The sequence below is a fragment of the Lonchura striata genome, chromosome 18 (assembly GCF_046129695.1).
Source record: "Lonchura striata isolate bLonStr1 chromosome 18, bLonStr1.mat, whole genome shotgun sequence".
In the NCBI taxonomy this organism is placed as follows: domain Eukaryota; kingdom Metazoa; phylum Chordata; class Aves; order Passeriformes; family Estrildidae; genus Lonchura; species Lonchura striata.
The window spans coordinates 14,563,508-14,585,528 of NC_134620.1; the positions used below are offsets into that span (position 1 = coordinate 14,563,508).

Consider the following 22,021-nt stretch of genomic DNA (forward strand, 5'->3'; position numbering starts at 1 on the left):
AAACTCTGCAGTCTGCCTTAAGCTAGGTTTATGTTGCATAAACACTTGCTTTCAGATTTATTATTATTATGAAAGATACAACATGAGCATAATAAATGATTGTGGTATTAAAGCACATTTTACAGCATCATCCTGAGTGCTGCTTCCTTTAAGCTCTGCTTACATGGCATGGAGGGATTTGCTCTGAAACTGTATTAGGATGAATGGATAGAACTCTATAGCACAGCCCAGGACATTTTTTCCTCTTATCTCTGAACAATTCTTAATTATTCCCAGCCCTGTGAAGGATGCACTCTCAGTGTTCAGATACAGAGGTGTCAGTGCTGGCTGGCTGCTCTGCAAAGAAGGGCTTGGGAATTCCAGGGAATCTGGGAATAAAGCTTGGCCCTGCTTCCATTGCTGTGCCTTTGGCTCATGCTTGGAACAGTGCAGCCACAGAGCCAGGGCACAACAAGGGTCAGCAGGCAGGGAGAGAGGCTCTGAACAGAAGGAGCTGTCCTTACAGTGGGAATCAATTAATAAATTGGAGCCTGGCCTTTGGATACAAGATTTCATCACCCCTCTGCTTTGTGCACTGAGAGCAGCAGGGGCTGGGGTGGCTGAATTCCCTCAGGAGGGATGAACTGCCCTGCCTGGGCTGCAGGGAGAGGCTGAGGGATGGACTGCCCTTCCCAGGTGCAGGGAGATGTGCTGGGGGATGAACTGCCCTTCCCAGGGTGCAGGGAGATGTGCTCAGGGATAATTTCCCCTCCTGGACCATCCCGGGGTGCAGGGAGATGTGCTGGGGGCACAAACCTCCCATCTCCCGTGGCAGCACAGCTCAAACCGCGCTGAGATGGATCTCCTGGCTCTGGCTGCCAGGTAATGCAGAACTTGTGTTTTGTATTCAAGCTGCAGATTAAATGAGCTGTCTAAAACCACTCTGACCCTGCATGTTTACTGGAAAAAAAATTTAAAACTTCAGCTTGAAAGACTGCTTCAAAATAATTAATCTTTTTGAAAGTACTAGGCAGAATTTGGTGTCCAAAGGTAACACATTCCTTTTGATTCTTACTGTCTCCTGGCTTTTGTTTTGTGGGGTTTTTTCCCTACTAGGAAAATAAAATGCAATTTTCTAGGAATACTATTCTGAAATTATGCAAGATACCCATAATGTACACTAATAATTCACACCATCAGATAACACAAAGACTGAGGCTATACAGCTTTTGGAACAAATGAGTTTTGGCTCCCAGTTAGTAAATGTTGCTACAGACTCCCTGTTTCCCTCTGCTCCTCCCCACAGTTAATCTACCTCTGATTGCTGAAACGTTCCCTACAGACAGACAAATTGTTTGGGCTAACTTAAAGCATTTACATTAGTTTTTCATTTGTGACTGTTTCAATTAGCAACGTCATCTATTTCTGAGAGCTTTTTACTTTTAAATAATTAGGGTTTACCCAAGAGGTTAGCACAAAAGAAGCATTTGAAATGCTAATCCACCACCTCAGACAAAACTGTTCCAGCAAATTTCAAACCCTGTTGCTTCTTGAACATATTGCACGCTGCATTGGTGTCCAGAGCACGCTGACAACCTGCGTGCAGCACGAGGGAAGGGGCAGTGCACCCCAGGAGCTGGAGGGGGACAGAGCCTGCAGTGAGCTGAGGCTGGCCCAGGGCTCCTCCATGGGCACAGGAAGGGCCAGGTGGGCTGGGTGCCCTGCCAGGAGCACAGCCTGGCAGCAAACGTGCCCTTCACCATCATCTGTGCACAGCAGCAGCCTGGGAATGACACACAAAATTGCCTTTTCGTGTTCCCTTTGTCAGCCAGGCCTTTTACAGCCTTGTCACTAACCACACATACACACACAGAGATATATTTATATTCCATGCCAGAGCAATTGCATTTCTTCTGGAACATATTTCTTTTTCTAACTACATTCAAACCCAGACTAGAGGAAGAAAGCTGTTGCTTTGGTGCAAACCATGCCTCATCTCTGGATTTAGTGCTCACGCTCCTTTTCTTCCTATATTTGATGCACTTGGACCTAAATCATTGAAACACATGCTCAGCCTAAAGAGTTGGAAACACTGAAAATGTGCTGAAATTAGGCAGCTGTGCTAAAGCTTCATTCTGTGCCACATACCTGGTGGCTACCGTGGCGTTTGCCAAAATGCAATTAAGGAGTTCCACTTCTGGCTCACTGACTGGGATGGCAGCAGGCTCTGGGCTCCTCCCCACGGCTCCCAAAAAGCCACCACGAGGTGCAGGTGCCACTTGGAAAGGCTGCCCTGGGCAGCAGATGGAGGCACAGCAGTGCCTGGAAGTTTCCTGCTCCTGAACCTACAGAAGTTTTCCTTCCACACACCGAGAGCAGCCAGGGAGATTTCATCTCCTGCACTGTGCTGCTCGTGCAGAGCACAGGGCTTGGTCCCTGGCCTGTGCCTGGGAGCACACTTGAAAATAGGCAGAGAAGGAAAAGTTTATCAGTAATAGCTGTTTGTTGCATTCAGGATGTATTTGTGATTGTTGCTGGTTTCCCACCCTAGAGACAGGTGATGGATGGAGAGCTACTCCTGAACTCAAAGGCAGGTTGGAAGCTCACTCTGGATGCTGCTATTGCCCAAATCCTGCAGAACTGATGCAAACTCTGCTCCTGGGTGCCTGAAAAGTGGCAAAGCCCCCACCATGGGGCAAGGGTCCCCCCTTTGGTGGGGTGCTGCCCGCAGCCCCAGCTCTGGGGAGGGGGAGCTCTCAGGACACTGCCCTGCTCTCCTCAGGTAAAGCTGCTGAGCTTTCACTGTGCACACGTCCAGCCTCTCCTAAAGGCAGCTTTTGCTACAAGAGCCTGTTCTGCTGTGTGATACAGAGCACGGGAGTTTATCTATCTCCCTCTGCACACCTGGCACGCCTTCATCACATCCCACTGCTTCTCACGGTGTTCCACACAGGTTGGGCTGGAACAAGGTGCTCCCAACGGAGAGAGAGCAAAACTATAATCACAACACAGCCTCCCTTCATCACTGGGGCTATTATTGTTTAATTTTGCAGGTGCTGAACGCCTGTCCATGGGGGATGCACAAGCACTGAAAACAGTGCTTGTGCATCCAGGGAAACAGAGCCCCTGTATCAGGCACCCCCAAACTGCAGGGTTTCACACAGGACACGTCACAGTTATCTCCTGTCCTCAGATCTTTCACTGCATTTCAAGTTGAGCACGTTAATGTATCTTGAATTAATTTTCTTGGTGTTAAAGTGCAAACTGGGCTAATAAAAGTGACACATTGACTTTTTCCAGAGTGATGTTCAGCTTACGCAGAATGGCAGCATAAATGAAAATTAGCCTCAAGACAATGTTAATTACATTTTATCCATTAGTAGGAGGGTAATTGAGCCACTCATTTTCACTGCAAAGAAAACCCTTCTGGCTTCATAAAGGGAAACTATGTCTTTAATGTGCAAATTAACATCTAACAATGGAAAAATTTGCAATAGAAAGAAAACCAAAATGCAGGTAATGTATATCTATATTATATTGCAATGACCATCTTGGACATAATTTGTGTTACTGCCCTCTTGCTGAGCTGAGAGAGACTTCAAAATGCATGACAGAACCCAGTTATCTGAAGAATCAGCCAGGAATTACTGACATGAACATGAAATATCCTGGCAGACTTGATTGAACCAAGAAAACACTATACATGTTGCTGACAGTGCTTTTAGAACTAATACTGCTCATAAATAACAGCTGCAGAAAATAGTCCTTGCTGATTTTAAAGTCTTCCCACCCATTTCTATTAGATCTGCACGTGGCTGAAAAATGCCTTTGGGTTATTCTGAGACAGAAAATCCCCCCAGACAGCTGAAGGCATCTGGGGAGATGTGAGCAGCCCCTGGAAACCAGGGAGCACATTCATCTTCAGGACCTGTAGCAACACGTGTCCTGACATCTGTTAGCATAATGGGAGTTTTGACAAACACAGGATACATTAATAAAAGTATATTTTGCTCTCTGGACTGCTGGGAACACCTTGCTGTTTATTTATATTCCATGATATCCTATTGCCTTTGGACCTTCCATGGCTAAATAGCAAGATTTTCAGTTCTGGGTATTAAACTGTTGTAGAAAATTCTTATTCCTCTTACCTACAGGCTCTAACTCCTTTCCTGCAGTCATGTTATCTACCTGCACCTCGCTCCATTGAGATGAGACATTTCTGGCAGGGATTTTCTAAGAGAAGAGCTTTGGAGCTGCTGAGGGTTTGGCAAGGTGCAGAAGACTGGAGTACCTGTGTGGAGGAGAGCTGCAGATGAAATTACCCCAAGCTGGTGACACAGGGGGAGGCAGTGCAGTTTATCAGGAATCACTGCCTCTCAGGGGACCAGAGGGCACACCAGGTACAGGCTTTATGTCAGGAAAAACAGCACCACAATATTCCCTGATCCAAGCAGCAGCAGGTACAGGATTTATGTCAGAACAGCACCACAATATTCCCTGATCCAACCAGCAGCAGGTACAGGCTTTATGTCAGAACAGCACCACAATATTCCCTGATCCAACCAGCAGCAGGTACAGGATTTATGTCAGAACAGCACCACGATATTCCCTGATCCAACCAGCAGCAGGTACAGGATTTATGTCAGAACAGCACCACAATATTCCCTGATCCAAGCAGCAGCTCTGGGACATCCCTGGCACAGTCTGGGCTGGGGTCTAGGAGCTGCTCAGGGCCAGTATGGGACAAACCAGTTGTTCAAGGAGCCCGCAGTCACCTCCCTGTCCTGTCACTAAATTAGGAAGTGCACCCAGAGCTGGGCTGCTGAAAGCTGCTTGTGCACAAATAGCCAAGGAAATCCCACCAGAACCAAACCACCATTTTCATCAGCAAATAAAGTGCAGGTGGGACAAGACTTAGTTGCAGATAATATGATGGATTATCTGCCCACTGGGCTCAGTGGAATCCAGGTCAGACCCTTGAACTTTCTGACCCCAGGAGCAGCATCTGGCAGAGATACACTGAATTCAGAATTCCTGCTTCTACAAAAGCCAAAAATACATTCCCTTACTCAAAAATAATAATTTTTAAATCAACCTTTATCATAATATTACCATGAGCATTGAAAAGGATTATCTTATTACAAAAATGAAATTACTTAAATTTACCCTCATTATTGTTTCCCAGGGAAAAAAAAAGAGGCTTTTTTTATTTCATTGTGGATGAAGCTGCTATTTGCATTTAAATGAAGACATCTGAAGAAGAGGAGCTAGAAAGTTAGGGTATTTTTTTTTCTTTTAGAATGGGATTTCATGTCAGTATTCTATAATGCAAACCCAACTCCACTTTCTGCTTCATTAAATAGTCTGTCACAAGCTGCTTTCCAAAAAGCTGTCATGGAGACTGAGGTGCTCTGATTGTTCCCAGCAGAGGCTTTGTAATGGTGGCAACAAAGCAGAGTTGGTACCCCCTGAACACCTGACTACAGCAAACAAATGAGGTGTTTCCATGCTTGCTGTACAGCATGGATTTTTTAAATCGACTTATCATAATTGGCACACCTAAACAATCTTTGTTCTTAATGCTCTGATAGAAACAGCCTTGTATCAATGGGACTTGGCTTGGAGCCACTCCAGCATGAACACTCTGAGAAGCAGCTGGACACAGAAATGCTCATCCCGTGCTGAGGATGGTCCCAGGTAGGGCAAAGACTGAAGTGTGACCAAATTCCACCAGGGGAAGCCCAGCAGGGGATGAAGTTCCCAGCAGAAGGCAGTGGGAAGACTGGTGTGAAGGTAAGGCAATCAGTGTGCTCAGTTTATCACAGCATCCAAATTCCTCTCCCATCGGCAGCCTTGGTGACATTTCTGCTGGAGGGGCTCAAGCTGTTTGACACAGGTAATTTGAGTAAGACCTGCACTGCTTCAGGAGAGAGGAGCAGCCCCCAGGGAGCCCTGACACACGAGAGGAGGGGATGTACAAAGGGCCAGCCCGTGGAAATGCCTTTGCTGGGCCAGAATCACCGAGGCAGGCTCAGGGGAGGAGTGCCGGGTCCCTGATCCTGACTCTGCACCTCCTGTTCCCAGGGTGTGATTCCACATCAGTGCTTATCTCTGCCGTGCTTTCAGTTATGGAATTGGTCCTGTCCAGAGCCTGTGACAACCACAGTGTCAGGCGGTTTCTCAGAGGTAGCAAATGCTTTTTTTACACCATCAAATCCCCACACGCAGTCTGGGTTTAAACACCATGGCTCTGTTGTGGCTACGTATCAATACCCTGGCTGTTTTAAGAATAAATGAGTTGTTACTCTCAGGCTGTCCAGTGTGGGGATTGGGATGTGAGACCTGCACAGCAGCCCTCAGCCACACACACTGCTCAGCAGCATGGAAAGCAGCAAGAAACCCCAGACCAGCTGCAGAGCAGAGCTGTGTGTTTGCACAGCCAAAGTGCTTTAGGGCCAAGCTGCCTCCTCAGCTGGGGAACAGCATGAGGAGCTTTGCCTGGGTAATGGCCGAGCTCAGGCACACACCCCAGACGTGCAGCACGGCTTTGCTGACAGCCTGGCTCCTTGCTCAGCCCTTCCCCAGAAGATTCCTGTTTGCAAACTGATTTCAGGCAGCAGCAGCAGCCATTCTTGCAATTAAGATGTGGATAACGAAGTTCTCCCAGGAAGGAGAACCAAACCATTATTAAAAATCATTGAACTTTAAAGTGCCTCCTTGCCTCCACTCCAGAAAGAACAAGACATTCTGTAAATCTGGAAATACAGAAGCTGAGCACAGGAGCAGAGCACCTGCTCTGCCCTGGGGTGCCAGGTGGGTGATCTGGCCAGGGATATTCTTTATATTCCTCCCACTTTCATATGGGAAAAGGGAAATCAGAAATGAAGATAACTGGAACTGCACTTTTGCCTCCTCCTGAAGACTTCCCTCTCCAGCTATAGAAGCTGAGGGACAGACACAAAGCTCAGAACTGCTTCAGAAAGCCAAGCCTAAAACATTTACATTTTTTACAAGAAGAAATTCATAACTCATCTGCCAGACCACAGAACAGAAAACACACCCATAACCTATAAAATCTGGCTTTTAGTGCCTCTGCCCAGCCGAGTCCCCAAAGGAGGAGAGCTGTGGTTTTTGGATGCCAGCTGCAGCACAGATCTGTTCTTTTCTGCTCCTCTTTACCACAAAATTAGATGTATACTTTTACATATTTTTACATATGTTCAGCTTTTTTCCTCTCTGTTTTAAATGTTGAAATGCTTTGTTTTCCCCCTCATGTCTAAGCTTTTAACTTTTTTTAGTAGTTGCTGTTATCACCTTATCAGCAAAGAGCTATATACATATATTAGATTGTACCAGTTCTGACAAGGAAACTTAACTCCATTTTCTGACATCTTTTTAAGATCAAAGAGAAAATACACATGTGAAAACAACACACCTTCATTTCACTGAAACAGGGAGAATTATTTTTAATTTCAAAGCTGGTTTGCCTCACAAATATTACAGCCAGAATTTGGAATTTTTACCCTGAATTACAATGGAAAGTCTCATCACTATAGTGTGTTGTCTTTATTGAACTATTTATGTTTCATATTTCTATGTAACACAACAATTATTGGGTTTTACAGCCAGGTGGAACATTTGAAAGTCCAGCAAGTTATTTTCAAATTGTCTGGGCTGATTTTCAGGCCAGGTTTAGAGTGGTTTCAATATTGATGTTCCCTCTGTTTGAGCTGATGGGTGTAGGAAATAGAAGTTTAGCATTGCAGGGAAAAGTCACTTTGAACTGAAGCTCCTGTGTCTCCAGGGGAGTAATTCTGCAGAATCCCACTCCAGGGTAGTGATTCTGTTATTTTATGATAGAACTACTAGTAAGTGGTATGAAAAAAGAACCAGACTTTTTTATTTAACATTTACATTTCTTATATGCCTATAATTTAGTCTCTTTAAATGCCAAGCTTTTTAAATGAGCACTTTCCACATTTTGAAGTTGTTGGGGTTTTTGTATTCTCCTCACAATTAGAAATGACATCAGTGATTATAAAACAACATTAGGTATTCCAAAATCTCAGCTGTACAGATTTCCTGTTTTACTTTTTCCTCATCCCTTCTCTGAAGGTCACAATAAAAGTGACACAGATGTTCTCTGCATTCAGGAAATGTTAAACTCTGAGATCTCTGGGTGATGTGGGGGCATGTCCTCTCCCCTCGGGCACATCCCTGCTGCTCCTGGGAGCCCCTGAGACACCCCAGAGCTCAGGGCCTGAAGTGCTCCGGGCATCATCATCATCATCATCATCATCATCATCATCATCATCATCATCATCATCATCATCATCCCTGCCTGTTCAAACCAGTATCATCATCATCATCCCTACCTGTCTAAACCAGCACCACCACCATCATCATCATCATCATCATCATCCCTCCTGCCCAAACACCTTCATCCCCCCTGCCTAAGCTCCATCATCATCATCCCCCCTGCCCAAGCTCCATCATCCCCCCTGCCCAAGCTCCATCATCCCCCCTGCCCAAGCTCCATCATCATCATCCCCCCTGCCCAAGCTCCATCATCATCATCCCCCCTGCCCAAGCTCCGTCCCCTCCTCCCCTCTCCTCTCCGGGACACAGCAGCCCCCAGCCCCTAGCCCCGGGCCGATCCCCCCCAGAGGGGGACACACCTCAGCTCCATCTCTCCTGGGCCACGGCCACTCCTCAGCCCACTGTCCCCATCCTCTGCCATCCTGCCTCTCAGGACATCTCACATAGCAAAAGGAATTCTTAAATCCACTGCCTGGAAGAGGGATGGAAAAGTCAGGGAATAATTCTCTTAATTGACTACTCTTCTTACTACTTGTAATCTAGAGGAAATCTAATTAATTCTACATGAAGAACCACTATTCTGTGGTGAAGTGTAATTCCTGATCTCTGGGGCTTCAGCTTACCGGTTGTCAAATTATCCAATTACACACTTGTTAAAATCCATTTTGGGGAGATTTTCATGGCTCATAAATAAATAATTTCAAAATCTTAAATCCCCAGGAGAAAAAAAAAAAAAAAAGAAAGAAACAAAAAAAACTCGGTTCAGCACCCAATTATTTCTGTTTTAAACTCAGAACATTTGTAAAAACAGTGGCTTTAAAGTAGTGTGAAAACAGGCCAGGATTTCTAAATCTTGTGTCTATTGTCATGAAGGAGGGAGACATTCTGGTGAAACCTGCTCTAAATTCAGATCTGCTGTGTTTTCCTGGTCCTTCTACATTCCATAGCTCCAGAGCAACAGCAAGAGTGTCAGGGTGAAGGACTGGGCTTGTCTCAAAGCCAGTTCAGTCTAATCAAAGAAAACACATGTAACTGACTTCAGAAAGAGCAGCTCTTGTGCAAAGCCATTTCTCTCAGGCTGTAACTCGTGAGGAAAACACCCCCGTGCTTGTTCCTGCTCTCTTGTGAGGACGTTCACCTCTTGGACACCAGAGCTGCCACAGCCGTGCCTGCTCCATCCTCTGGGCACAGAGAGGTGCCAACGCCACAGGTCGGAGAAAGCTTCAGTAATTAACATCTACGTACAGGAAAAATGTCTAGCAGCTTCAGATCCCAGTGATTCAATTAATTCCTGAAGCACCTCAGATTCTTCCACGTTAATGAAACACTTTCTGCCCTCAGCTGTGCTGCTGACTGCAGTTGCAGGCTGTGGAACAGCGTCTGCTCTGACTCCCACACTGCACAGACACCGAAGGTCCTTGCAGTGGAAGTTGCCTGAGCATCCATAAGGGAGATTTCTGGAGCAGGCAGGGCTGGGAGAGCCAGGGAGACAATCTGTTCCTCTGGAGTGCCACAGCAACATTCCAGAGTCAGACTGATCCAATATCCCAGAAATAAGGCAGGGAAAAGCTGTGCTTTTCCTGCTGGTAGGAATGACCCTGGAACACACTACTACTCAAACGTGCTGATATCAGCTGGGAAGGCATCATCCATAGAGAAGTTTGAACTATTAAACAGAAGCAGCAGATAAACCCAAGGACCCCTAAAAAAGAAATGGAATGATATGTTACAGTGAGAAGTTTCATCATGGGGACTGACAGTCAGAATTTCAGCCATCAGGATAAAATCTCCAGTCTGAAAGAACAGAGCAGCAGAAGGATCTGGCTGTGACACTGAGTCACAGGACAAGTGTGTGCCATTGCAGAGAACAAACCCTGACCAACGCTACAAAAACCCCAGGAAACAGAACCAAAGCCTGGCCTGCATCTTCTGAGACAGAGAACAAAACATTCCCAGGACATAAACACTCAGACAACGCTGGCAAGAGACATCATCTGGCATTCTGACATCATCTGGGATGTCTAGTTCCCAGAAAGGTGACTCGAAATCAGAACTGGTGGGTGCTGAGACATCACTGGGAGAATGGCACGTCTGTTCTATGGTGTGAAATTTGAAGTCCCTGATCTGTCTAATTTCAGGAAGCAATAGGATGTATTTCTGAAAAGAAAATGGTTGCTGGCAACATCACAATGATCCAATGGTTTCTCCTTTTCTTAGGAGTGGATTTCATCTGTGATTCACTAATCATTTTGATTTAAAAAGGCTCCTTTTCAGCACTGGGTAACATTTTAATTAAATATTTGAAAACTTGCCGAATGCTGTAATTGCAATTTAAAAGCTATGAATTAGGAAGGTAAAAGCTTTTATCTACTCTCTAGACATCTCTCTCTTTTTCATAAAGCTGTCAGTGGAAGTCTTTAGGAATATTCCCTGATTGAATTTGAGTAGGACAGAGGGTTTGGCTGATGTGATCCTCACTGCTCTGCTGCCAGGCAGAACTCGGGCTGCTCCCAGCCAAAAGCAGATCCCCCCAAAACCAATCTGCTCCTCTCCATCCCTCCCAGGGGGAGGCTCACCTTCCAGAAAAGCTCAGTTTCAGCCAGAGGCACCCTGAGGGTCAGCTCGGGCTGGATGGGCAGAGGAGCTGCAGCAGCCCCAGCATGGCACTGGGCAGCCCCAGCTCTGTTTGACAGTGAAATGTGCCAGGTACATGGATTTGTGAGGGCACCAATAAAAAAGGGTATTTACAAAATCCATCAGCACCAGCCACTGCTGTGACAGCTGATCCCTGTAATTATTAGAAGTAATTGTAGTACAAATAAAGTTTCCCTTATAATAAATAGCCTCTTTACTACCACAGCTGATTTTATTTATTTACCTGGCCTGCTTATACAGCTTCTCATGCTCATGGTAAGTAGAACAGTTTACTTCCTGTCAACATACTCATTAAAGTTTTAAAAAGAACATCAGGAGCAGGTTGAAACAATGAATTATCTAGAAGGTATAATGTTAAATTGGTGTTGAGGTTTTGGATACAATTTACTCAATAGGACTGCCAGAAATAGGACTTCTGAGAAGCCAAAATGTGTCTAATGGGTCTGAGGGCAGGAGCGTGTTCCTTGGCAGGAGGAGAATGGGTCAGGTCAGCCTTGCTTTGACAATGCTAGGACACAGCAAAACAGAGCTTTTAAGCAAATACCATTTCAAACATGATATTTCATGTCTGCACGCTGTGCACTGTAGCAGGTTTCTGTTCAACACATACAGACCTTCACTCTTTACAGCTAGTGATGGACCTGACCTTACAGAACAAGTGTTCCCCCGTGTTTCAGACAGTCCCAGCTGGGGTGGCATTGCAGAAACACACACACTGGTGGAAAATGTTCTTTGCTCCACCACCATCCCTCCCTGGAGGCTGCTGACCTCCAGGAGCTGCAGGGTGAGGGGATCCTTGTTCCTAACAGCTCAGCCAAGCTCGTTCAGCCCCTTCACCAGCAGGTCACAAAATATTATTGCTATTCCCTGTTATTCCAGAGAAATAACACATTATTGCCATTTTGCTTCTTTCTAAATGGAAGAGGAGAATTTTTTCATTTTTTATTTTAATTCACAAATTACAAGTCGGCTTTGCAAGGACAGGGAAAGTGAAGCAGCAAAGCAGTCCAAGCTGGAGCCTGAGAAGGGCTGCACTGAGCAGCCCCTGCCCAGCCCAGAGCGCAGCAGGACGGGGGTCTGGGGGTTCTCAGCCCTGGAGCCCTCCTGGCCCCACAGCCCGTGGGGACACGGCTCCCAGCTGCCATCTGCTTTGCCTTCTCCTTCCCCGCTCTCCCCACACCTCTGCCTTGCAAACACCATCTCCTGATGGCCTTGCAGCTGCACCTGACCTTTGGGCACAGCGCTCTGTGGGCTGCAGAATGGGCTTTTCTTCATCTTTAATGGAAATTAAGAGAGTGAGCTGATTTGTAGCAGCTGCCAGCAGAAGCTATTTTTGTTCTTGGGACTATATTTTGCCACTATATCACTTGATAATAAAGCAATCGTGGCTCGTGGGCACATGTGAGGAGAACTGTGGTTTCCTGCCACCACTGGAGCCACTGGGGAGGAAACCTTTTATCTTTTCAATTATGTATGGAGGGAGCAGAAACCCCAACAGCTCTCATTACATAAATCTGATTGTTCTACAGCCTTATCCCTCAGCCAGAACTCGTGTGCCTGTGCTCCAGGGCCCGGCTGACAGCAGAGCTGGGCCTGCTGCCCTAGCCCAGGATATTCTGTGAGTCTGTGAAACCTCCTGCCCTGCCAGCACAGCAGCAGAGAGCTCCCAGTGCCTCCTCCTCCTCAGCAGGAGGAAGCAGCCGTGCAGAGGGGTGACACAGCTCTCGTTTGTGAGCCAGCCCCAGCCCAGCTCTCAGACACACCCTGCAGTGAAGGCACCGGAGAGAAAACGTGGGTTTGGTGAAATAAAGAATCACAGCATCTGACTACTTGGGAAGTTGGTAAGTACAAATGACAAGAGCAGCCAGTTCTGGGAGTCTGAAAGAGCAGAGAACACCTTCCGTTTCAGCAATGGCATAATTAACTTGCTAGCACCAGGCAAGCATCCAGGTTACATTTTTTTAAATGCTCTGAGATTGATTTTTGTTTTTCTTTCAGCGCTAAATAGCAATGTGTCAATATTTTCTAACAGATTGCCCGAGAACAGAAATGAGGCACAGCCAGACCTCACACGAGTGTGCTTCGACCCTAACAACAGAGAAATGGGAGAGGGAGAGAGGAGGAAATGCATGAATTGCTGACTGTAGGTGAACTGTGAGGATCTGACAGGCATTTTTTAGGTAAAACAAGGCTAAAGGATCAGGCAATTTTCAAGAACTGTAGTTTTCAGTGTGCCCACGGGGCACCTGTTGGAATGCATTTCTGTAGAACAGGCAGTTGGCTACGTGCTGCATTTCGTGCTCCCCAGCTAACCCAAACCAGCCAGAGCTCATGCCATCCCTGTTATTTCTTTTCTCACTCTCACATGCACACGGAGCCAGCATTCAGAGTCTGGGAAACCTGTCACCCAGGAAGCCCAGCCCCAGGTAAGAGCACTCCTGGTGCAGGGCAGAGATGTACCGGGATGGAAGGAGTTCTGAGCAGGGGAAACGCCAGCAGCTCAGCTTCTGCCCCAGAAACCAGGCAGAGAGCAGGATGGCTCCCAGGGGAGCTGTGCTGTCCCCGCGGGGCAGGACCTGACGCCCCAGGTCTCCTGTGGCCCTCCCAGCTGGCAGACCCTGGCGTGCAGGGCAGTGCTGAAGCCCTGCACAATGCCCAACAGCCTTACCATGGCCAAGGGGAGAACTCCCACCAGCTCCTTCTGGCTGACGTAGATCTTGGAGATTCCCAGGTCAGATGTGGTGTCTCCAGGGTACTCCACCTGCCAGGTGATCAGCTGGGTCTCGGGCAGGTCAGCCAGCTCTTCAATTTCAAAATCAATCTGCATGATTTCAGAGGCGGGTCCCTCCGCACTGCAGCAAAGAAAGGAACAGAAATGTTCATTACATGACTGATAAGCCAGGAATATAATTGCTTTTATATTAATAAAACCTTGGATTAAGGCTCCTTCAAAGAGAGGATTGGGTGGGATGATGGATCTAATAATGAATTAATCATTTGCACTTGCCTTAAGATTTCAGGTTATTTCCCAGCAGTTCCAGGGGCTCAGTAACACTTTGTGACATGGCTCACTGTGCACTGCCCCATTTCACAGGGGGACAAACACAGCCAGATCAAAGGCAAGCAGAGGCTGTAAGTACAGCCTGAACTGGCTCCCAGAGCTCCCTTCAAGGAGCACCCTGCATTTCCTCCAGGGCAAAGCAGCACGTGAGCCAACCTAAAGGGGATCACTCCTTGAAAGGGGAAACACTACACCAGAAGTATTTTCTGTTTATTAAAAAGACAGGCATGAAAGAAAGGTCAAAGCTCGGGATGGGGCCCATGAACAAGGGCAGCAGGGAGCAGAGGACTGCAAAAGTCGGAATTAATTTTTGGCTATACTGCTACCTTGCTGTGAATGTCAGTGGGAAGCTCCTTTTGTCCTTTGCTAAAGCAGGAATTACAGATAATGGAGCTTGCTGTGAGGGTTACAAAACTGGGCTGGAACACTGTGGGGGCACTGGGGGCTGTCCCTCCCCGGGTCCCAGGGCTGTCTCAGGGAACTCCATACAGCAGAAATGCAAAGAGGGGCGACTGCAAAGGGAATTGATGCAATTCCTGTAAAGTTAGTTACAAAACCAGCCACTGCATGGAAAGGTAGTGCAGATTCCACTGTGTGTCCTAGTAAGGCGAGCTCCTTAGACCACTGGCATTGAGAGAGACAGGAAAATACTCAATTTCCTGTAGAGCTGCAGAGCAGTGTGGGATTTCTTAGCAGTGCACAAATCCAGGGGATGCTGAGAGGGCTTTTGCTCCTGCAGCCCTGAATGCTGCACCAGCTTCAGTGTTGGTGGGGAGGGGAAAGAGCAGAATTTCTTCCTGTGGGATAATGCTCGAGGAGAGGAAGGCTGGCACAGACCATTTCTGCTGGAGACTGCAACTACGAAGAAAGGGAACATTTCAGCAACTGATCAGAGAATCCCAAAATGCACCCAAACCCCAGCAGGCTTCCCAGCTGATGTGGGAAAAGAGCTAAAACTAAGGATACACTTTTATGAAGACCAGTTATGACAACAACCCCAGGCTGGGACTCTTCCCAAGATCCTCAGAGATTTCCACTGTGCTGACTAAATTCAGAGCTTTACCCAATGCTGCTTCTTGGAGAGGCTGATCTGATCATCTTTGAGGATTGTATTTCAGTGGATGCACTGTGTTCTTTCTCTCCTGGATGGAATTTAAAGCGAGCCAAAATGGAACACATTTTGTTCAATTTCTCATTTCTTCACACCATGGAAAAAAGAGCAGGATTCCTAAAGGAGCACTGAGTGCAGCCTCATTTCACGCTGACCTAGGTGGGAGCAGAAGCTGCTTCGTGCAGCCCTGACTACTGAACCTCAGTTTCCCTGACTGTGTGAGCAGAAGGGGCAGTGCAGTGCCCATGACTGCTGGCACAGAGCCTGGTGGGCACAGCTCTGGCCCAGCTCTGTGTTTGAAGGGCTCATGGAACCCCAGCCAGGAGCCCTGGGGCAGTGGAACCCCAGCCAGGGAGTTTTGGGGCAGTGGAACCCCAGCCAGGAGCCCTGGGGCAGTGGAACCCCAGCCAGGGAGTTTTGGGGCAGTGGAACCCCAGCCAGGGAGTTTTGGGGCAGTGGAACCCCAGCCAGGAGCCCCGGGGCAGTGGAACCCCAGCCAGGGAGTTTTGGGGCAGTGGAACCCCAGCCAGGGAGTTTTGGGGCAGTGGAACCCCAGCCAGGGAGTTTTGGGGCAGTGGAACCCCAGCCAGGGAGTTTTGGGGCAGTGGAACCCCAGCCAGGAGCCCCGGGCTGGGCTCTGCTCAGGCTCCTCTCTGCATCTCTGCCTCTGCTCCCTGTGCTGCCCTGCAGGGACAGGGCACGGAGGGCACAGTGGCACACCACAAAAAGGCAAACCCCTAAAGATTTCCAGCTGTGCTGGAGATCAGGAGCAAAGCAAAGGAGACATCAGCATTTCTTCCCCCTGGGCTCCCCAGTGCAGTGCACAGGAGAGCCCAAAGCATCAACATGCACAGCAGGACGTGGCACAGGAAAGGGAAGAGCCCAGGGAGAGCAGAGAAAAGGTGATTTATTTTCTTCTCCTGCACCCCACAAAGGTGCCCAGCACATCTCCTGCAGGGCACTGCCAGAGCTGCACGGGCCAGGGCAAGGGGAGCTACAGCAGAGCTCAGCAAAGGGAGAAATGTTTCCAGAAATAATTGGGAAAACTTTCCAGCACACGGAAATGTGGCAGCAGCACAGCTGACCCCAGCAGGCCTGAAGGGGTTTGTGAAAACCATTACTCCCGTTTCACAGGAGAGAAAATTAAACTGGAAATTACTTTCCCATAAAAAGAGGGGATGAGATGATTTATGCAGCACAAAGTGGAAAAAAGGTGACATTTCAGACAGAAGGTAATTTTTTGGGTAAAAGTAAGATCATGTGCTGTGCTGTCATTCAGACAAAACCCAAGTTTCCTTCCCTGTGTGGCAGAAACATCAACCCTTCAGTGGCAGCTGTAGGATAAATGCCTAAAAAGACAAAGCCTTGGCATGTTGTAACAAAGCTCCGTATTTTTTAAAAAACATTTCATTTCTGATACAGATTCTGTTTAAAACGAAGAAAAGAAACCTTTTCCTGTGGTATTTTCCTCAGAATGTAAACAATTTCACTGAAAGGATTTTACAAACCTTCTCTGCTCCTCTCTTCTGGAATTTTAAGCCATTACTCCTGATAGATTCTTGTTTCCTCAGCAAGAATGAGGAGGTGGAAAGGAAATCAAGGGATCACTAGAGAATCAGCCCTTCTTTCAGAATATTTGCTTTTTGGTTCCTCCTTCCCTTCTCTCCCCAGCCCCAGAGCTCCCCTGGAGCACATGAGCTCATTTACACTCCCCTAGAGCAGCAGATCCCCAGCAGTGCCAAAGTCTTTAAATAAAGTGGATTTTATCCATATTTTTGCAGCGATCCTGGGAACATGCAGCCCAGTAACAAACTGTCTTCACACCTAAACAGATTTTGGGTGGGGAAAAGAAAGGAGGAGGAAACCAGAAGATATTAAGAAAAAAGAAACCACTGAGTGAAAAATCTCCTGTACCAGAAGGAATATACTTTTTATATATATATATATATCCATCTATATTTAAAGTAGCCAGGAGAGAATCCTGATAATCTTTTAGTTTATTTTCACCAAGAAAAGATTGTCTGTCTAGTCTGAATTCTTATAAAAATATCCACAACTCTGGTCTCAGCAGAGAGAATCCTTTTATTTGTGAGGGTTTTCTGTTTGTTTTAAGAAGCCTCTATATCTGAGTCAAAGTGCTGTGGCAGGAGGGACATCTGCATTCCTCTCCACATTTGCTGGGCAGACAGAGATCACATCTCTGCTGAATAAACAGCTCCTTGCAATGCAATAATCTCCTCCTGCTGCTCTGACAGCACCTCTGGGGACGTGCACGGGATGGGCAAGGGGAGATGTGGGGTCCTGCAGGGAGTGCAGGAGCATGAGCCCACCAGCACCAGGGCTTTGTGTCCAAAAGGAGCCAGAGGAGTCCTGGGACCTTATTTGAGTAAAGGGAGAGCCCATGGGGTGTTTCCCGTGGGTCTCTCAATGTTTTGGAGGACGCAGCCTCCTTTTTATTCCAATTTTATCTGGCCACATTTCCCTCTCTCTTTCCCCACTGGCTGAGGTACTTGAGGGGTAGAGATTTCCCAAAACTCCTAATGCCTAAGACCCCTTCCAATGCATTTTCTTCTCCTTGCGTGAGTCAGTAGAATTCCTCATGTAATCTATGGTTCCCCCCATTGCTTTTCATCCCTCTGTAGCTCACTTCAGCAAGACCCACAGCAGGTTTGTAAAGACAAACCCCTCTCACTGCATCCATCCCTCAGTGGAATCCTTCCCTCTGTTCCCTGCATCTCTCAGCGCACTTTTACCCACCAGCAGGCCCAGATGTGTTTGTAACCTTGCTCCAGTCCCTGGTACCTGCAGGAGGAGCCTCTGTGTGCCCAGGGGCTGCTCCAGGTGGGCTCTCCTTGGTGCTTCTCTGTTGCCTGACTTTTAAAAGTGTTAAGTTTTCTTTTATAGTTCTTTTGAAAGTGTTAAAGTTCTCATAAAACTTCTTTAGCCTTCTGAAAATATTTGAGAGTCAGAGTTCACACACAATTTCATGTAAAATAGAATAGTTTACAGATTTCTCTGTGGGTGGAGAGAAAAGATTGATTGATCTTTGGAGCAGTGTGGTTGGAGAAGTGGGAATTCCATCCTGCAATCCACAGTCACCTTTGGAACTCTGTAAATACCAGATATTGGAATAAAACTGGCTCTTTTTCTCCTTTGAACTTCCCCAGCTCTGTGCACTCGTTTTGTGTCCAAAGGTGACCCTGCCCCGGTCCCACGGAGCCCAGGCTCTGCTGGAGCCAGCCCCAGCTCAGGCAGTGGGGATGTGAACACCCCTGGCCCAGTGTGGTGGTGGAAAGGCCAATTTCAGCTCCTTGCTGCTGTTCTGTGTCTGTACCCACACCAGAGCCTGCCCAGGCTCTGTACCCACACCAGAGCCTGCCCTGGCTCTGTACCCACACCAGACCCTGCCCTGGCTCTCCTGGCTCTGTACCCACACCCAGAGCCTGCCCTGGCTCTCCTGGCTCTGTACCCACACCCGACCCTGCCCTGGCTCTGTACCCACACCAGAGCCTGCCCAGGCTCTGTACCCACACCAGACCCTGCCCAGGCTCTGTACCCACACCCAGACCCTGCCCAGGCTCTGTACCCACACCAGACCCTGCCCAGGCTCTGTACCCACACCCAGACCCTGCCCAGGCTCTGTACCCACACCCGACCCTGCCCTGGCTCTGTACCCACACCCAGACCCTGCCCAGGCTCTGTACCCACACCAGAGCCTGCCCGGGCTCTGTACCCACACCAGACCCTGCCCTGGCTCTCCTGGCTCTGTACCCACACCAGAGCCTGCCCTGGCTCTGTACCCACACCAGACCCTGCCCAGGCTCTGTACCCACACCAGACCCTGCCCTGGCTCTCCTGGCTCTGTACCCACACCAGAGCCTGCCCTGGCTCTGTACCCACACCAGACCCTGCCCAGGCTCTGTACCCACACCAGACCCTGCCCAGGCTCTGTACCCACACCAGAGCCTGCCTGGGCTCTGTACCCACACCAGAGCCTGCCTGGGCTCTGTACCCACACCAGAGCCTGCCCTGGCTGTGTACCCACACCAGAGCCTGCCCTGGCTCTCCTGGCTCTGTACCCACACCAGAGCCTGCCCTGGCTCTGTACCCACACCAGAGCCTGCCCAGGCTCTGTACCCACACCAGACCCTGCCCAGGCTCTGTACCCACACCCAGACCCTGCCCAGGCTCTGTACCCACACCAGACCCTGCCCAGGCTCTGTACCCACACCCAGACCCTGCCCAGGCTCTGTACCCACACCCGACCCTGCCCTGGCTCTGTACCCACACCCAGACCCTGCCCAGGCTCTGTACCCACACCAGAGCCTGCCCGGGCTCTGTACCCACACCAGACCCTGCCCTGGCTCTCCTGGCTCTGTACCCACACCAGAGCCTGCCCTGGCTCTGTACCCACACCAGACCCTGCCCAGGCTCTGTACCCACACCAGACCCTGCCCTGGCTCTCCTGGCTCTGTACCCACACCAGAGCCTGCCCTGGCTCTGTACCCACACCAGACCCTGCCCAGGCTCTGTACCCACACCAGACCCTGCCCTGGCTCTGTACCCACACCAGACCCTGCCCAGGCTCTGTACCCACACCAGAGCCTGCCTGGGCTCTGTACCCACACCAGAGCCTGCCTGGGCTCTGTACCCACACCAGAGCCTGCCCTGGCTGTGTACCCACACCAGAGCCTGCCCAGGCTCTGTACCCACACCAGAGCCTGCCCTGGCTCTCCTGGCTCTGTACCCACACCAGAGCCTGCCCTGGCTCTGTACCCACACCAGACCCTGCCCAGGCTCTGTACCCACACCAGAGCCTGCCCTGGCTCTGTACCCACACCAGACCCTGCCCGGGCTCTCTGTGCCATGGGCACAGCTCTGCCCTGCTGCCTGCAGGGCTGGGTGCTGGCACAGCCCGGGGGCACAGGGCTGGGCACAGGAGCCCCCTGTGCCGGGCAGGGCTGTGCCAGCTCCTCGGGGTCACGTCCTTCGGCCTCTCCCACAGGCTGAGCCCCCCCAGTGCTCCCACAGGCAAAGAGACGTTTCTTACTGCAAGGAATCCAACCCTACTGACTTTGCCTTGGGTTTCCAAAGTGCAATCCATGAATATTTTTCAGCTTGTTTTTGAAGAAAGCTTTTACAGTGGATAACGATTGCAGATTTTCCGTGGACTGCTTTGTTCCTACAACTGGTACTTCAGGTAAAAAACTCAAATGCTGCAAGAAATGCCACGAAAAGGGACTTTAAGCAAGCGTGGCAGTGCCTGAGCAGCTGAGGGCTGGCTCAGCTCCCCTGAGAGCTCCCCAGGGCAGCTCTGAGCTGCCACATCCAGCCGCCGGTGGCACCTGCCTGGCACGGCCAGCAGCGTTCCAGCCCAGAATTCCAACAGAACATCTCAGAACTTCCCCAAAGGCTGGAGTTTTATGCACCCAAACCAACAGCAGGGTGCAATAGCTGCCCCCACATCCTCTGCACAGCACACAAATAATAAACACGAAAATATTTTCGACAAGGAAGCGAGACTTGGTGCTCAGCCCATCCCAGGGTCAGAGAGGGCATCCTAAACCCAGGATCTGCACAACCTGAGCACTGGGCTGCAGCAAAGGTCATTACTCACCACTGATGTATCAAGAGAGGGTGATACATACAGCACTACATTAAAGTTTAATTTTATTCAGTGTCATCTTACTATTAAAAATTCAGGATAGGTAGACCGAAAAGTCATTTTTCTGTGGGAATCACCATATGCAGTGAACCACCTAGCAAGACAAATCACCAAGAAATGAGCCTGCTAATCATGTAATAGAGTTATTTTTAAAAATTGATCCATCTCTCTGGAGCTTGACATCAGTTGTTTTGGTTGAGAAATATTTGCTGAATTATTTATTTGACTTTTATTTTTTTGCCATTGTCAAATAAATTATTCACTATATGATTTTCCAGCTGTTGATAGCACTTTTCCCAAATAACTCAATTCAAAAGTGAGCAAAAATTAGCAAACCTCTTAGTATAATATCAATTGAAAACACAATTACCCACCGAGTCAGCAGCTCAGTTCAGAACCAGGGCTCTGAGCATCTCCTGGCACAGGATCATTTCCCACACGTGCCAAGGGAAGGGTAAATCAAGGCTGCCTTTGCTCCATCCCATCTGAAAATCACCCCGTGAACATCCCCCAGCAGTCAGGGCCATCAGGTGCTTCTGCAGCAGCCCAGCCCCAGCTCCTTGCAGGAGGCAGAGCTGAAGGCTACAAAAATGCTTTTACTGACAGTGCAAAGCCTAATAAAACCCTGCAAATACACTCGATCCAGCTTCCTCCACCTGCTGCTTTATTGTCCTCGGCACAAAAATAACCATAAATGTAGGAAAACTCACTTGTAAGTGTGGTAAAAGTGCAGAAGAGGAAAGCAGGCACAGAGCCACGAGTGCTCCCAGGAGAAGTTCCTGCAGGATGCAGCCGGGGCTCCGAGCACACTGCAGGATAACCAGGGAAGGTGGTGTGGGATAATTGGGAAATGAACCACAGCTGCCGTTTTAGGGGCAGAAAACCAGGTAGAAAGGCTTGGGTCAGGAGCAGCTCAGCACTCGTGGCAGGGAGGCGTGTGCCCAGCGCTGGCAGAGCCGTGGGGTTCACACAGCCCCCAGAGCTGAGCCTGGGCACCAAGAACACCCCTGGGCACTCCCAAAAAGAGCGTGAGATGTTCCGTTCACATTTCAACCCGGCAGCCCCCAGCACAGCACAGCCTCCTGGAAATGAAAGAAGCCTTCTAGTGCATGGCAGGGGCTGCACAAACACGGCCCTGCTCCCAGGAGGGAGAGGCAGCATCTCCTGCTGACCAGCTCCAGAGCCAGCACTGCAAACACTGGCTGCTGAGCAATCCCTGCACACCAAACCA

The 22,021-nt window shown here is 48.9% G+C and overlaps 1 protein-coding gene across 3 annotated transcripts in view; it reads right to left on the minus strand.

Moving 5' to 3' along the window:
• The window catches only part of TMEM132D (transmembrane protein 132D), a 176,400-nt gene that overhangs the window by 48,861 nt on the left and 105,518 nt on the right, over positions 1-22,021 (minus strand). For all 3 annotated transcript variants that reach the window (XR_013340940.1, XM_077787272.1, XM_077787271.1), the window contains exon 4: positions 13,622-13,805. Coding sequence is in view for 2 of the 3 variants with exons in the window: in XM_077787272.1 (XP_077643398.1) it covers positions 13,622-13,805 (184 nt within the window). In the remaining variant the exon portion in view is untranslated. The remainder of the gene's footprint in view (positions 1-13,621; positions 13,806-22,021) is intronic.